This window comes from Urocampus carinirostris, chromosome 18, assembly GCF_059441175.1.
Source record: "Urocampus carinirostris isolate Australia breed hairy pipefish chromosome 18, RoL_Ucar_1.0, whole genome shotgun sequence".
In the NCBI taxonomy this organism is placed as follows: domain Eukaryota; kingdom Metazoa; phylum Chordata; class Actinopteri; order Syngnathiformes; family Syngnathidae; genus Urocampus; species Urocampus carinirostris.
In genome coordinates, this window is record NC_142366.1 from 23,485,419 (window position 1) to 23,500,830 (window position 15,412).

Below are 15,412 nucleotides of genomic sequence, written 5' to 3' on the forward strand. Positions count from 1 at the left end.
TTTTTTTTCATTTAAAATCAAACTTCCCCGCCTATACTGTTTGCAAAGTAAGACACACTTTAAACCTATTGTGTTTTTTGGGCTTTGGGATCCAACGACAGAGGAATACCTCCACTTTGTGACGTGTTACCGAATAGGTGTTCAGAAAATCGAGTTTGTTTTATTACTATTATTATGAATAATAGTAATATGAGAAACGTCTGATAGTCTTCAAAATCATTGTGCTTACATTTTTGTCACAGAAGGTTACCCTAGAAGTCACAAGTCTATATCTGAAACAGGGTCCATTTAAGCAGGGGAGTCCGATTTTGGCAGGTAAAATGCCTGCCAAATTCACCCCCCCCCTTGCTAACTCCTGAATAAAAAGTCCTAATGTGTGCGTGTTTCAAGTTTTGATTGTTTCTGAAATAAGATTTTATCTATGAATGGTATGGTAGCTGTCCATACGACTTCTTTTTTGATTGTAGTTCATTGTTGATGAATAACGGTTGAAGTCATGGAGGTCAACAGGCCTTTCCACATGTTGCTCACATTCATTTTTGAGTTTGTTGATGAACAAGAGTAGTGGAAGATAAAATTGGTCAGTTACAGGATTTCAACGTCTATCCATGTTGTATTTTTGGACCGGTGTCAAATGACAGCTCTGTCGGATATTAAAAAACGATGGCGCGAGTCACGAATCTCGGCGAGGCGCGCTGATTTACGAGGACATTTGAAATTGGCACTCCGCACCCGAAAGATGGCCGACCCCTGGTCCACCGGTAATCCTACCGCGGACGTGACGGTATGTAAAACGTGCGAGACATTAATGGCATTGATGCATGAGAAACATAAAACGGATAAAGGATCGTGTCGTTTTCCTGTAACAGCAGCATGATAAATAATCTATACGGGATAAGTCATTCTGAAACAATCCCCGGCTTCTTTTTTTCCTGCCGGCCCTCGAGGGACTGCTTGTCAGCTAATCAAAGTGCGTGGAGAAATTTACTGAAGCGGGCTCGTCCAAAGTCTGGCCCGGGGACCGCGTACGGCAGCCTCTGTCATAAAACACTAATATGTGGCCCGCCGGTAATGTCATTCGCAGTAAAAATTCATTTGCGCCGGGGAAAAAAAAAAAAGAAAGATCACAATCACCATTTCACCAGATGGCAGTTGCCCTTTGGCCACCTTTCCCTTGGCTTTCTCTGAGAATTTGGAGCCGGCCCCATTTTCAAAATGGCCACCGACAATGAAAAAAAGGAACGTTGACTGCGAGGGCCGCCGGTTCCGGGAAAATTGGAGGATTTTTTCTCAACCGAAATCCAAAACAACGGCGTCCGCTTCATTTGCCGAGAGAGACTGTGACTGTTTTCACAGAATATAATATATTATTAAGAGGCACTCCCAGACAAAATAGGCCGACTACAAAAAGCAAATTGGAAAGGAACGTTGCGAAAGGCTGTTTCAACGGCACAACAGACCTCGCGAGTCAGAGGATGAAAATGCTACAAAGGCGAGCTCGGAGGTAGCGACGGACAATTTATAGTGTCCAATCGGGTTCTCGCGCACGTTTTGGGCGTTCGTGTTAACGGTTGAAAAGATGCCGGGCGGAAAAGTCGGCAATCGCGATAAGTTTGGACGGCCCTGAATTATCGTGATGAGGAATGACAAAAAGTCACGATTCAAACAATGAATAAAGCATCGACTTCTTTTCCCGTGGAAGGAATCGAATACGTTAAAACGAGCGTTTGTTTTGAAGGAGTGACTCGCGCTTCTCGGATACGGAAGCCGATTGACACGTCGGAGGCCCGTCAAATGCGATAGCGGGGCCTAAAGACCGGTTGGGCTTTCGTTTCGCATCAATCCCAAAATGTTTCCCCCACAATGACGGTTCGCGTTCCACCATCGAATCAATATCCCGATGACTGTATTTTCAGCACTGTAAGGGTACTTGCTGCCTTCTCTACTGCTCGGCCTCCAGGACACGACATCCTACTTCGAATGACGAAGCGCGACCCCAATCCGGAAAAAAATGCCAGCTTTTCAAATGGATTCCCTTTTTAAAGACATAACGGTGTCAACTCCCGTTTGTAGGAATAATCGCCATCTAGTGCATGGCTCTACAACTACTTTTAAGCCAACATTTAGCTTGGTAACTGGCAAACAAGTAATATGTAAAACGCGAGCTAGATAGAGATTGCAAATTTAGATTTTTATAGTTCCTGTAAAAAGACAAATGAATACATGAATAGATTGTCATTCTGTTTTAGCTTGATAACTGGCAACAGAAGATAAAATGTTAGCTAGACAACATGCAAAAGATCACTTGCTAAAAAATTAGGAAGACGGCTAGCTAGAAAAGTAAAAAGGCGGCTAGATACAAAGCTAAAAAAAAACCTGCACATTTTTGCTCATTCGCGTATAAAGCCCATCAATTGGAATTTATTAGAACTTATATTGTTACTATGCTATTATTACCAGTTCAATGATTAAAATTGGGTGATCGACTCAATCGACCGTTGAAAAAAAAAATCATTTTACAAGAAAATGGGAAGGAACCAGCACCGGTGAGCTCTTTTCCGAACAGGTCCGTGGGCACTTCGACTGTCCTTAGGGGCCACAACGTCGGAGACTCCTGATCCCTTCATTTATTTCTCAGCTTTCTGGCCAATTTGGGGTTTTAGGTGCACATTATTGCGCTGGTCCTATTCTAGAATCCGAGTTAGGGGCGGCCATTTTGCCTCTCGTGGTCTGCTAAGCAATCGCAACTCAGCAAAACCAGTCAGCTTACATTTGGAATGGCCGCTCAGCTCAGGTTCAAAATGTGTTCGTTTGGAATATTTCTCATCTTTCACTCTTTGCTTCGGACAAATACATTCATAATATAAACGATACAAAAATTGGAAACATTTTATAAGGAGAAGTCAACGGGCTTAACAGGAGGTGGAGCGCCGGTCTAGTGAGCGAGAGGTCGCAGGTCGGATGCCCGGCTTCTCAGAGTAAAACGTGGAAGTGTCTTTGGGCAAGACACTGAATCCCTAATGCCTCCAGATAAGCGGGTCGGCGCCCTGCATGTCCGCCGCCGCTATCTGTGTGTGTGTGTGTGTAAAGTACATCGTAAAGCACTTTAGGGAGTCTCAAGTGACTATATAAATGCGCAATATTTTCGTCGTATACAAACAATATACTGTATATTCGGAAATGCCATGCATTAGGGAACATACAACAATGATATATGTTGAGAAAAGGCAGCATTTGTATTCAAAAATGATTCAAGTCAGGTGACCGAGTGACAGGTTCGCTTTGCACGACACGCAGTGACTTTTCGGTCAACGTCGGCTTAGGGCGGGATGGATTATTTAGAACGCAGACGGCCTAAAAATTCTAAGAAGGGTTAGAAAAACATCTTGAAGTTATGTGAAACGCTATCCGATTCCAGATAAAGTAATATTGATATTTACAGACCGGAGAATTTTGTATCTCATATCAGATATAAGATTCTCTGGCGCGATAGTGAAACCATATGAGGAAAATGGGAGCGAGCCGCAGCAGAAAGGGAAAGTTCTTTCCAAAATACGGCATTAACGCGAGCTAATCTCGGTTCCATCTTTTCAACAACGGTCGTCGAAAGCGATTCGGGAACATCTGAGCGAGAGAAAGGAAATGGCTTCAGAGAGGAAAGAAAAATGGAGCTGCTGACGGACACGGCTTGAGCGATAAGATGCGAAGGAGGAGAAGGAAGAGCGGCGCTTTTAATCCTCGGCCTCCCGCCGCTCCGGTCGGACGACCTGGATGATAGCAGGAGAAGTGACGAGTGACGGGCCGCACCAGCAGGCGGACGATCTTCCTAGATGGACCTCACATGTGCCACTGGAGAGCCAAAGAACAGATGATCCATTGAACATGACACGAAGCGCAGCACATTTGGACCTGGAAAGCCGACAAGAGAAAAGAGCCAAAGACAGTCTGCCAACAGGACGGCCCCCCCGCCAGCGTAAAAAGCTTCCTTATCAGAAACAGATTCCTCCGGGGAGAGGCTCGCGGGTCGCCTTATCTCCGAGACATCGGACGTCGTAAAAAATGAGAGGAGGGGGAATGCCGAAGCCCGTGGCTGGCCCTCGCATCGTGCGGGGACGGTCATGCGTTAGTCGGACGCCATAAGAGGAGAGCGTGTGCAGCAGCCAAAGAAGCGCGTGGTGTAAAAAAGGGCCACGGTTGGGGTCCAATCATTTTACGTTATCGTGCGAAAAAATGAAAGGTATAAGGAGTTGTGCGTTTTTCACGCACGGCATCGGGTTTCACCCCTCCGTACATCGCGAGGCCGATTGTTCCAAAACGGTCGATTTTGCAAAGTACTGGATGGATCCTAATTCAACTAAATGCTCTATACGGTGAAGGGCAGGGCTTTTATTGGTTACGTTTTCATAGAAAAGTACAAATAGGAGGAATTTTCATAAACGTTTGATATGAGCACCGCCTGTGAGTGACTCTGCACACCTGGAGTTGGTATTCCAAACGCATAAGCGAGCCTTTTTCTTGACATTTTTGGTGCAAAGTCTTCCTTTGTTGGTAGTTTGGTGCCTTCTTTGCACAAATATGCGAAGAAAGCCAACTGCCTTTTCTTTTGAAGCAAACGGCATTCCTTAACCTTTGCAACCTTTTAGCCATTTGGCAAGATAGCGAGCTCGCTTTTAACATTTTTCCCATGTTATCTAGCAAATAATTCGACCTTTTTTGCTTTTCTCTGAATGTTGTAAACAAATTCTCAAATTTAGTATCCATGTATGTATAAGAAGAGCCGTTAAAAAGTATTTGCCTTCTGATTTCTGTGTTTTTTGCATACCTATCGCACAAATAAATGTTTTAGATGATCAAGCCAATTTTAATAATCGCACAGAGATAACCCGAGAAAATACAAAATGCAGTATAAAATGCTTCTCTTAGATCATGCAGCAGGACAACCATCCCAAACACAGCAGCGAATCTACCTCCGAATGGCTCAGAATAAACAAAATAAAGGTTCTGGAGTGGCCGAGTCAACGTCCCGATTTAAATCCAATTGAGGCGATAGGACCCTAAACAGGCACTTCACGCTAGAAAAGCCTCCGATATGGCAGATTTGAAAACATTTTGCAAAGAAGAGCGGGCCAAAATTCCTCCACAGCGTTGCGGAAGACTCCTTACCAATGATCTTAATCGTTTGATTTCCGTTATCGCTGGCAAAGGTGGCCCGACTGGATATTAGGTTGGGCCGGATCGCTTTTTGGGGAATCCACATTGCAAAAGTGTATTTTGTATTCCCTTGGGTTGTCTCCGAAAATTGTAGAAATCAGGGAGGGGGCAAATACTTTTTCACGGCACTTAGTTCTTTTACTACACCAAAAAGGTAAGGCACGTGTAAGGAGGAGGAAAAGAAAAAAAATGCTATCGAAAGATGCATAGTATTTACATTTGAAAAGTAATACATCTCAAAAAAGGTTTCAATCTTTGAAAATACTTCCATTTATGAAAAGGGCTTCCCTGTCATCCCACTAAAATGAAAAGTGGAGGTTTAACGTACAGTATACTGCTGATGTCAAAAGATAATCGTTTGAACATGAAGACAAAAGTGTTATTATTGACACGGAGCTCCAGTTCTCATTTTAGCTTATCTTTAGTTGACCCATTTAAAAAAACAAAAAACATTCATCATCGTCTTATTTGATGCATTGACCATATATTTAGATAAAGCTCAACCATTTGGACAAAGAGCACTGCTCCTTCGAACGAAATGGATTTTTGAAATAGTGTGTCTTTTAACAGCGACAGGCCATGTAAATGCCTCTTGGGGGAAAAAAAAAACCTTTGTCAATTCTGACCCAAAAAAGTTGAAAAAACATTTTTTAAAAATCAACAATTTATCAGTGTTTTCCAATTTTAGACAATTTTGCAGTCAAAAAAGAAGAGAGTCGAATCTTTTTAGAGCTCATTTTAGCCTAGGGTGGCTGCAATGGATGCAAAATGCTCATTTCAAGCAAACAATTCTATTTGGACAGAGTTAGGGCAACAAATTAAAATGCTACGTCAGCCGATACCAGCCTCTGGGATGGTATTTGTTTATTGTCATCACTTACCGCAATTTCATTCGTTTTTGGGCCGCATTTTCATTTGCCTTTTGGGTCAACTTTCATAATTGTCAAAGGCTCTTAAACATATTTCAATTGGGAAGAGTTTCGCTACAGAGCCCACTACAAAGTAGCGCCGCTCTTTGTGCTGAACTGAAAGTGATTTGACCCAAACATTTATGGCGTTCCAGTCAAATTGGCCTGAAATCACGATCGATTGAATGCTCTTCTCAAGAGAATCTAGACACTTTTGCTCTCTTTTGAAAGGGAACACTCTCAAGGGTTTGTTCCAATCACTGCAAGTGCTACCAACATGGAGTCATCTGAATTGGAACACACACAAAACAGAAGCTTTTTATTCTCGCCTCACAATCACATGCCTGCAGATGAGTGTAGCACGGGCATCTTAGCTTGATACCCTTTTCTAGTACCTCATCATATTTGATCCCGATCTGAAAAACGAAACATCGTTTGACACATTTTCCAATGGTAGTTTCAGGCGTTTCCGAAAGTGGCCATTTGGAGACGACCAGTTCGCAGCCCTAAAACCTTTGCGAGCGTGTATTTCAATTTTGGCCATTTTTCAGACATCGTGAAAGAGTTGTAAATGTTTGACTTTTCCTTCCAGAGGTCAATCCGTGATTGTGCACGCGGCTATATCGAAAATCTGCGACGAGTCCTTCTTTTTTTAAAGGGAGTTATGGAGCGAAACGAACAGATTAAAACAAGGATCGTCAAAAGCTACAGAAATGCTCCGAGGCGTTTCTTTTTTAAGTCTGTCGGCATTATCGTGTGTTTTGGAGTAAATAATTTACACGGTTGGATTTACTGGACTCTCGTTGACCGCGGTTGCGGGGAATGGTTTAACGAGTGGAATATTACAAGACTTTTGGGTGAAGTATATCGGCTTTATAGTTTAAGGGTCTCTTGTTTGAGAGGGATGAAGACGTTTCTGTGATGAGTCCGTTTTGCACTTTTCGATGACATGTGGCATGAGGGCCCACCATAAGGGCTTCATAAAATGTGGGTCATAGACAGAAGCGACATCTTCCACTTGCAAGTAGACGAGCGAGTGAGAGGAGCAAAGAGTGGGATGCGTGTTAATGTTGAGCGGGAAAAGATAGAGGCCCACAGTGTCAGCCTGCACAATTGACATTTCAGATTTAGTACCTGACTTGTTGTGGACTCTGCTCTCAGATTGGGGTCTGGTCGCTGTATGTGGTCGTGGAGAGCAGAAAGGATTGTGAGAAAAACAAACATTTCAAACACAAGAAGGATAACCTATAACCACTTGCCAGCCTACTTAAACGGGAAATTAAGCTCAATGGCCCTGAATGACGTGGGCGACTTCCTTTCTTATTTTTCACTCTTTTGTACATTATTTTTGACGATAAAAGCGTAAAAATCAATGCGCTTTACGGTGTGTAGCATTTAGTGCCTCTTTGTGATAAAAAAAAAAAAAAACTGATTTATTCAGTAAAATAACAAAACACGGACTTTAATACTCGGCAAAAATACAAGACCTATTTTTATTAAAAAAAAAAACTCACAGTTTGAGAAATGTGTATTTGTGTTACATAGTGGAATCCATACCCAAAGTTGTCGCCACGCATGCCTAGCATCTCGCTGCGGCATTGGTTTTCCTTCGCCATCTGGTGGTCAAATATTACACAGTGGGACTTTCAGCAAAAACAATATAGATTTGAATAAAAGGCAAAAAAAGCATGCGTTACCGTATAAACATGCTTTTTAAAGCCCCCGTGCGTAATATTTGCCCACTCGATGGCACTTTTGTATAATGCAAATAAAGAAAGCACAGCGTGGCGGCAACCTCCGGGCAGGAATTCCACTATGTAAACGATACAAATGTCTCCACCTACGATAACATGGAATGATAGTTCATGTACGTTTTTTTTACCCAATGAAAGTTTTTTTGGTACCACTAGGAGCCACTAAATATTACACACTGTCCCATTAAATTGTTTTTTTTTCTGTGAGCGGGAAATCAGTTCAACAGGCTGGATGGATCGGGTGCACGTATTTCTTCCGCATCCCGGTTGCATCTGGTAGAAAAACCACACACGGTAAAATGACGGTTTCATATAAGAGAGGAATGATGACTAACGTGTGTTTGGAAATAGAGCAAATGGCAAAGGCCTGACGTGCGATTCATGACCCGTGTGATCCAAACAAATGATTCATAACATCGATTTGATACCACCTGCACTTTTGGAACCGCTCCATTATCCGACAAAATCCTATATTTTCATCGGCTTAAGTATTGCGTTAACACATATTGAAATCATTAGAAGGAACTTAAATGGTAGAGTAGAAGAAAAGAAGTCTATTAGCAGGGAATGCTAAGGAGATTAGAATAAATACATTTGATTAAACACGAGCCGCAATAGAAATGAAACACTTTTGTTTCTGTTCCTATTTTTGATGAAAGATCGGAGACCGTTGCTCACAAATCTCGTGGAACAAGATGCTGTTCAGGCGGAGCGAGTATTCCCATTCTATAATGTAAACTCCAATGGGGGCAATTGTAGAGCATTCATAAAAAAGGGGAGTTTAGGAATAGAAAAAGGAACTTGTGTTCTGGAATACGGAGGAACAAAAATGCATAAATAAATACAAAAGACATAAACAAAGGGAGGGAAACACGTTAAAACATATATTCAAAATGAACAAAAAGGATATGAAATCACATGAAATCCAAGTCAAAGGGACTTTCAACAAACAGGTCAAGTCCCCAAACGTGCAAATTCCTCAGTTTCATATCATAAAAAGAAATAAAGAGTATGTATGGTTGTTACTTGTTGGTGATAGGAATGAGTAGGAATGAGTGGAAAGGTGTTGTGAAAGGATAGTGGGATGTTTGGGCGCATTCTAAGGGACGGGCATGGCACCCGTATGATGCGGCAGGGGTAAACCAGCGAAAGCTGTCGGACAGAAGAGTATGTTGTGTCACCCTGACCAGACACGGCCGCTTTCTGGTGTCCCGTTTCATCTGGAGGGACGAAAGCGTGACCGACTCGGGTGCCGAGGTGCCTCACTTGTTTGGGTGTTTGGGCAATTGGGTTGGCCATGGTCCAAAAATGTATGTATGTGTGGGTTTTTTTTCTTCTTTTTTTCCCCTTTCATTTTCTTTGTTATTGTATGTGTTTTTCTTACTGTCGGTCACCCCTCTTGAGGGATATGACCAAGGTTGATAGAATGGTTGTTACTTGGAGTTCTTTTTGATTTAATGTACCGTATTTTCAGGTTACATGGCCAGGCGAAATTGTCCCTAAGTGTGAACGGGCAAGAGAGTTGTCTGTCTCTGCAAGCAGTTCAGGGTGTCCCCTGCCCACCGCCCAAGGACAGCTGAGAGAGGCTCCGGCACCCCCGCGACCCTATTCAGGATAAGTGGTGCAAATCATGAATATTGAGAGCACTATAAGGCGCAACCCCCAAAAATAAGTGATTTCATATATGGGACGCACCTGACTATAAGGCGCATGAAATCGAGACTTCAGTAAGGGCTACCGTGTGCATTTGTGTATCCCCTTTGCCTCTTCCTACAATTTTTAAGGAAAAGATGGATCAGTGGCACGATAAGCATTGCTGACCAAAATCGCATCGCAACGGGAATCGAACCATAGTAGTGGTGGTGAGAGCGTTGACCCACTACCACCAGTGGTACAGATGGTGTACCAAAAGGCGTTACACCGGGCACGTCTAAAGTCCGGGCCGGGGGCCAGTTACAGTCCGTGATCAATATTTCACTGTGCCGCGGACGGTGTCATAAAATGAATAATACGTGGCCCGCCAGTAATACTGCCCACAGTATTAAATACATTTGTACAAAAAAAATAAAATAAAAATAAATAAATCACCATTTCAACAGATGATGGCAGTAGCCCTTTGGACTCCTTGGCCTTCTCTTTAGAATTTCAGCCCGACCCATTGCCGATATGGCGACTGGAAATTTAAAAAAAAGGAAAGTTGACTGTGAGGGCCGCTGCTTCAAGGACAAGTGGAATTTGGAGTCTTTTTCATCCAAAATCATCCTGAGAAACATGCGTCCGCCTTATTTGCCCAAAAATATCATATCAAGAGGCACTGCCAGACTACAGCAAGCTAACTGGAAAGGAAGTTAAGGGAAGAGAAGCCGTTTTAACGGCACTGCAGCGCCGATTTAGGAGACCCTGCGGGTCAAATACAACATAGGCGAGCTACCTAACACTGCGAACCCTTGACAGAGGGTGAATGGATTTAAAAGAAAATGTTGAAGAGTCAGTGCTCACCCATTTTCAACTTGTCAAATCTGCCCCCCACTTGGATTACACCTTATCTCATTCTAACACTATTTTTACCCACGTTGCCAAAAGCACTGATGTGCACCGTGCATTCCGTTTGACAGTCCCTCCACTTTTTCCCTCGTGCGTCAATAACGATGAGATTCAATGTCTGTATGTAGCCAAAAGAGCGTGTATAGTATTTTGGCGTAAGACTTTGTAACATTCGTTGGTAAAGAAGTGAAGAGACTGTCTAACCTATCAGAACGCGTTATGCAAATCGGTGTTCCTGGCAACGTGAGTAGAAATCGCGTAATGAGAGAAGATCTAATGCAGGGACGTCAAACTCAGTTAGGCTCTGGCCGGTTCCAGACTTTCTGTTTTGAGGCGGGCCAGGTGACTTAACGGGGTCAACTCCCCATTTTTACCTTTTGTTTTTCAGTGTCACGCTTTACTAAATAAACGAGCTTTGGATTTTTTGAGCTTCGGGGTTTTTTCCCCGTCGGTCCTTTTCCCCCCTTCTGTTTTGTCAATTTTTTATCAAAGTTGTCGGGAAAAGGCATCTTTTTTTCAACACGTTTATTCCAAAACAATGGGGGAAAATAGATTTTCATCTTTGCCGTTTGAATGTTTGACCCGGTTTATTTTAACAGTTGAATTCGTGCAGTTTTACACCTAAACCAACTCACTACTCTGTACTTACTCAACACTGCCCTCTAGCGGTCACGAATTTGGCTAGAAATGACCTACAGCAGGTTTGGGGCCAGCTATGGCTCTTTCAGGATTCCCGTTAAATTCGGTGTTTTGCGACAAGAATCGCTTGGGGGGCTTTGCTCACCTAACGATTCCAAACAACCGGTGTTGCCAAACATCGGTCGGGTGGACCTATCGTGGCATCATCGCCTTTGTGTATGGGAACCGACCCCTGGTAAATGGGATAAGGCGAGGAAGAAGATTCTTATCCACCGTATTGCGCAGTATATAAGGCGCACCGAGTTTTAAGGCGTAGGTGTTCAAAAGTTAGAAGCTTTTAGCCTTTTAGTCCGGAAATACAGTCATTAAAATACCTTAAAGGTACAGGCGCTGCCCGACCTACGAACGCGTTAGGTTCATAAGTTGAATTTGTTAGTAAGTTGCTTTAGTGCTATATTTTGTATGTTTAAGGCTTATACAAGCGTGTTTAAGGCTTGTATAAGTAACCTGTTTCATTTTGTACTAAAAAAATAAACATTTCATAAAATAATATGCTCTATAAAGATAAATAAAGTTTAACTTATTTTTGGGAGATGCGCTTCAAGAGGTCCTCCTCTGTGGTAAAAAGTGGCCGAAAAAAAGCGTTCCGACCGTTTTCTCAACCGCGTCAAGCTTTTTTTATTCCACTTTCCTTTCAAAAGAGCTCGCCTCTTCTTTAAACATTACACCAACTGTATTGAATGTCTGCACGAGATATTAAACAGTAAAATGTCAAAGTTTTTAGCGCACCGGGGATACAGTATAGAATGTTTACACGCAAACTAAGAAGAGGAAGTGGATTTCTTCTTCGGGGTGACCTCTCAAAACGCCACGCGGTGGAAAGAAACACGACAGTACTTTGCTGTACTCGGTAAAAGGTGCACGCAATACAAAACCTAACTTACAGCAATATCCGGATATTTTTCGACATCCCAATAAAAATGTTCGTATCTACCGTGTCGCGAAAGTCGAATGGTCGCAAGTAGGCGAGCGACTGTACCTTGTGTAATATTTGACCACGAGAATGCGTTGTATGGTCTGATGCGAAGAAAAACCAGTGCCAAATGAGCACGCAAGATGCCAGACAAACATGGCGGAGACTACTAGGTAGGGTTTCCTCTGTGTAAAAGAAAATCCAGATTTTTTGACCAATGAATATTGTTTTTTATCTGTACCACTAGGAGGCAGTAAATATTACACTCTGTCCCTTTAAACATATTGTTGTGAAAAGCAGTAAACCGTCCGCAAGTGTAGAAATGAAGCATAAAGCTCAGGCTTCGCGATCGGCCTTTTGAAAGGAACCTTCACCAGCCTTTCTTTCTTTCGGGCGCTCGTTAGGGATTCGATACGGTGTTAACACGCCTTGGGTTTTATTACCCTGGTGGGTTGTCGGGCGGGTCCCCGTCCGCCTCGGCCTCTGCGTCTGCGCCGCGTCGGCCGCCCGGCGCCGACAGGCCGCACTCGGACGGCAGCGTCGCCTGCTCGCCACTGCCAGCACAGAACAAAAGACAAAAGAGTTCATAGCCTTGACAAATATTCAGTGACAAATTCCCTCAAAAGTCGTGAGATTTCATGTTTGACAGCCGGGCTTCTTTTTCCTTTCTATTCCTCTAAATCAGAGGTCGGCAAACTACAGCCACATGGTTTCATCCGTTTCATAATAAAGTACCGTGGGCAGCACGGCGGCGCAGTGGTTAGCGCGTGTGCGGCACAGTTCTGAGGTCATGAGATGGAACCTCCTGTGCGAAGTTTGCATGGTCTCCCCGTGCTTGCGTGGGTTTTCTTCCCACAAAATCATGCACGTTAGGTTCATTGGTCCAAATTGTCCCTAGGTGAATTGTCTGTCCCCGTGTGCCCTGCGACTGGCCGGCAACCAGTTCAGGGTGTCCCCTGCCCACTGCCCGAAAATAGCTGGGATGGACTCCAGCACCCACGAGACCCTACTGAGGATAAGCGGTGCAGATAAAGGACGGATGGATAAGGTACTACGGATCAAAAGCAGTTCGTCCCTCTGTGCGTCAACTCCAGCAGCTACAAAAACGAAATGTCAAATGTAGTGCTTAAAAACCGCTACCTAGTATATCACTTTGCTTTCATTCTGAAAAGACAAAGAAATACTGCAATACTATCATACAAAAATACCACTACGGAAATACTTCTACAGGAAATATTACAGTTATACTTCAAAATACACAAATGCTGAAGAAATATTACCACAGAAACACTTCAAAAATATAAAAACAAGAATATTACAAATATACTATAAAAATACTACAAGTACTTTTTTGGTGCCAGCTTTTTCCCCAATGTTCCATTGTATGTCCACCGTAGGAACTACTAAATGACTACAAAACTAAATATCAAATTTGGTGGCTTAAAATAGGGACTTGATTGTCCCTTTGTGTGTCTGTAACTACTACTACTACTAAGTACTACAATAGAAATACTACAAACATACGAAATAAATCCTACCACAAAAATACTAAAAAATACAACTATAAAAATACTACAATTCTACAACAACCATTTGGGTGCCAGTTTTGTCCCCAATGTCCTTCTGTATGTCTACTACAACAAATACAAAAATACTATGATAATAACGATCAAATATGGTGCTTAAAATCGGGGACCTCGTTGTCCTTCTCTGTGTCTACTACAAGACTAAATATCAAATTACATTCGTACATCTAAAAACAAATCTTAAAAAAATGTACATGCAAACGGTGAAGATGGGGTCAAACGTCGGAAGCCGATGCGGCCCGGGACTCCGAACGTTTGGCCACCCCTGATCTAAACGATGGTTAAACTGTGTTGCATTCTTTTGTGCCAATGGAGGCGCTCTTGACACAAAAGGTACAATAAACAATGACAAAATATGTTGCGTACCAAGCGTGCATTTGGGATTTCAATGCAGTAGTTTGCGCGTAGTAGGGATGCGGCTTCTTACTGACTTGATATGTTTCTCCAGAAGTAGGATGGCCTCCTCTTTCTCCTGCAGGCTCTTCTTGAGCCAGCCAATCTCTTTTTGCTTCTCCAGCAGCTCTTTTTGAAGACGGTAGTTGCTTTCTTCCAGGGTTTCGCAGAAAGCCTTTGAGATGAACGGGAGAGGGAAGAAAAAACAATAACAACTTTTGTTGGTTTGAAGCACACTGGAGACGGTCGTGACACATATCGCTGGAAACTCTTGGGATTCGAGATACGATTTCAAATTGGACTCTTCAAAGAAACGTCAACATCGGTCTGAAACGGGATACCCGAAGCTAGAAAGCCAAGATAGCGCACCCAAAAATGCTGTGAATTTCCACTCATGAAACCATTATACGCAAACACGGTCTGGTTATATTCACGAGAGTCCATCAAATCCAAGCCTGTCACGTATCGACTCCAAAACACATCACAATGCCCGCAGATAAAAGCATTCCCGCATCATTTGACAATCCTTGTTGTGATCAGTTGGTTTGGCTCCATAATTCATCTTTCAAAATAATCCCACTCGTCAGATGATTTCCGTTATGGCCTTCAGCCTCTGACCTTTGGATTGACATCGCTCCGGGCCAATTGCAAGCTTTTTTTTTTTTTAATCTTGTGACAACCTATGAGGGCCTGTGCTAAAAAAAAAACCATCATGACCGATTCGGCTTCAAAAATCATGAGTCCATGGTGACCGGTTCAAATGTGGACCGACACATTGATTAGCCAATGAAATTCCCAACGTGATTTTACGTAATTTGACAGGCTGTATTCAAATTGCAGTCGTGCGTGAATTCAACCCGTATCAATTTTATGTTCTTCTATCACGCGCAAATGTGCAAAATCTTAGAAGGCCTTCTGGAAAGAGAAGTCAAGGATTTAGAACTCTTTCACTGTGTTCACAAAATGGCTAAAGTCAAATGCAAAAGGTTTTGTGCTGTAAATTGGTGGTCTCTCAATGGGCACTTTTGGAAATGTTTTGACATACCTTTAGAAAAACGTTTAGCTATTCAGATTGTGATCAAATTTGACCTGGCACCAGGTAAGGCTTCATGCTTATTGCCCCAGATGTTTTCCAGCTAATAGGCCAAAGCTACACTTATCTGCAGGCATTTAATTGCAAAAAAATGCAGGGAAGAATAAAAACTTTCAATTGCTGTGTATTGCAATCCAAATGACTCAATGTTGAGAGCACTTACAGTGGCTTGCGAAACTATTTGCCCCCCCTTGAACTTTTGCCACATTTCAGACTTCAAACAAAGATATAAAACTGTCATTTCTTGTGAAGAATCAACAATAAGTGTTACACACTTTATTGGATATTTCAAACTTTAACAAATAAAAAAT

The 15,412-nt window shown here is 42.7% G+C and overlaps 1 protein-coding gene across 10 annotated transcripts in view; it reads right to left on the reverse strand.

The window, feature by feature from the left end:
* Positions 1-15,412, reverse strand: part of snx16 (sorting nexin 16) — a 52,018-nt gene that overhangs the window by 20,849 nt on the left and 15,757 nt on the right. Inside the window, exons 5-8 of one of the 10 annotated variants that reach the window (XM_088322826.1) lie at positions 14,047-14,183; positions 12,473-12,583; positions 3,842-3,909; positions 2,171-3,767 (exon numbers count right to left, since the gene is read on the reverse strand). In XM_088322826.1, the coding sequence (XP_088178952.1) occupies positions 3,461-3,767; positions 3,842-3,909; positions 12,473-12,583; positions 14,047-14,183 (623 nt within the window). In that variant the 3' untranslated portion in view covers positions 2,171-3,460. Of the gene's footprint in view, positions 1-2,170; positions 3,910-7,253; positions 10,047-12,472; positions 12,584-14,042; positions 14,184-15,412 lie in introns of those variants that run through there. The other 9 variants (XM_088322824.1, XM_088322825.1, XM_088322828.1 and 6 more) reach the window with 9 other exon arrangements.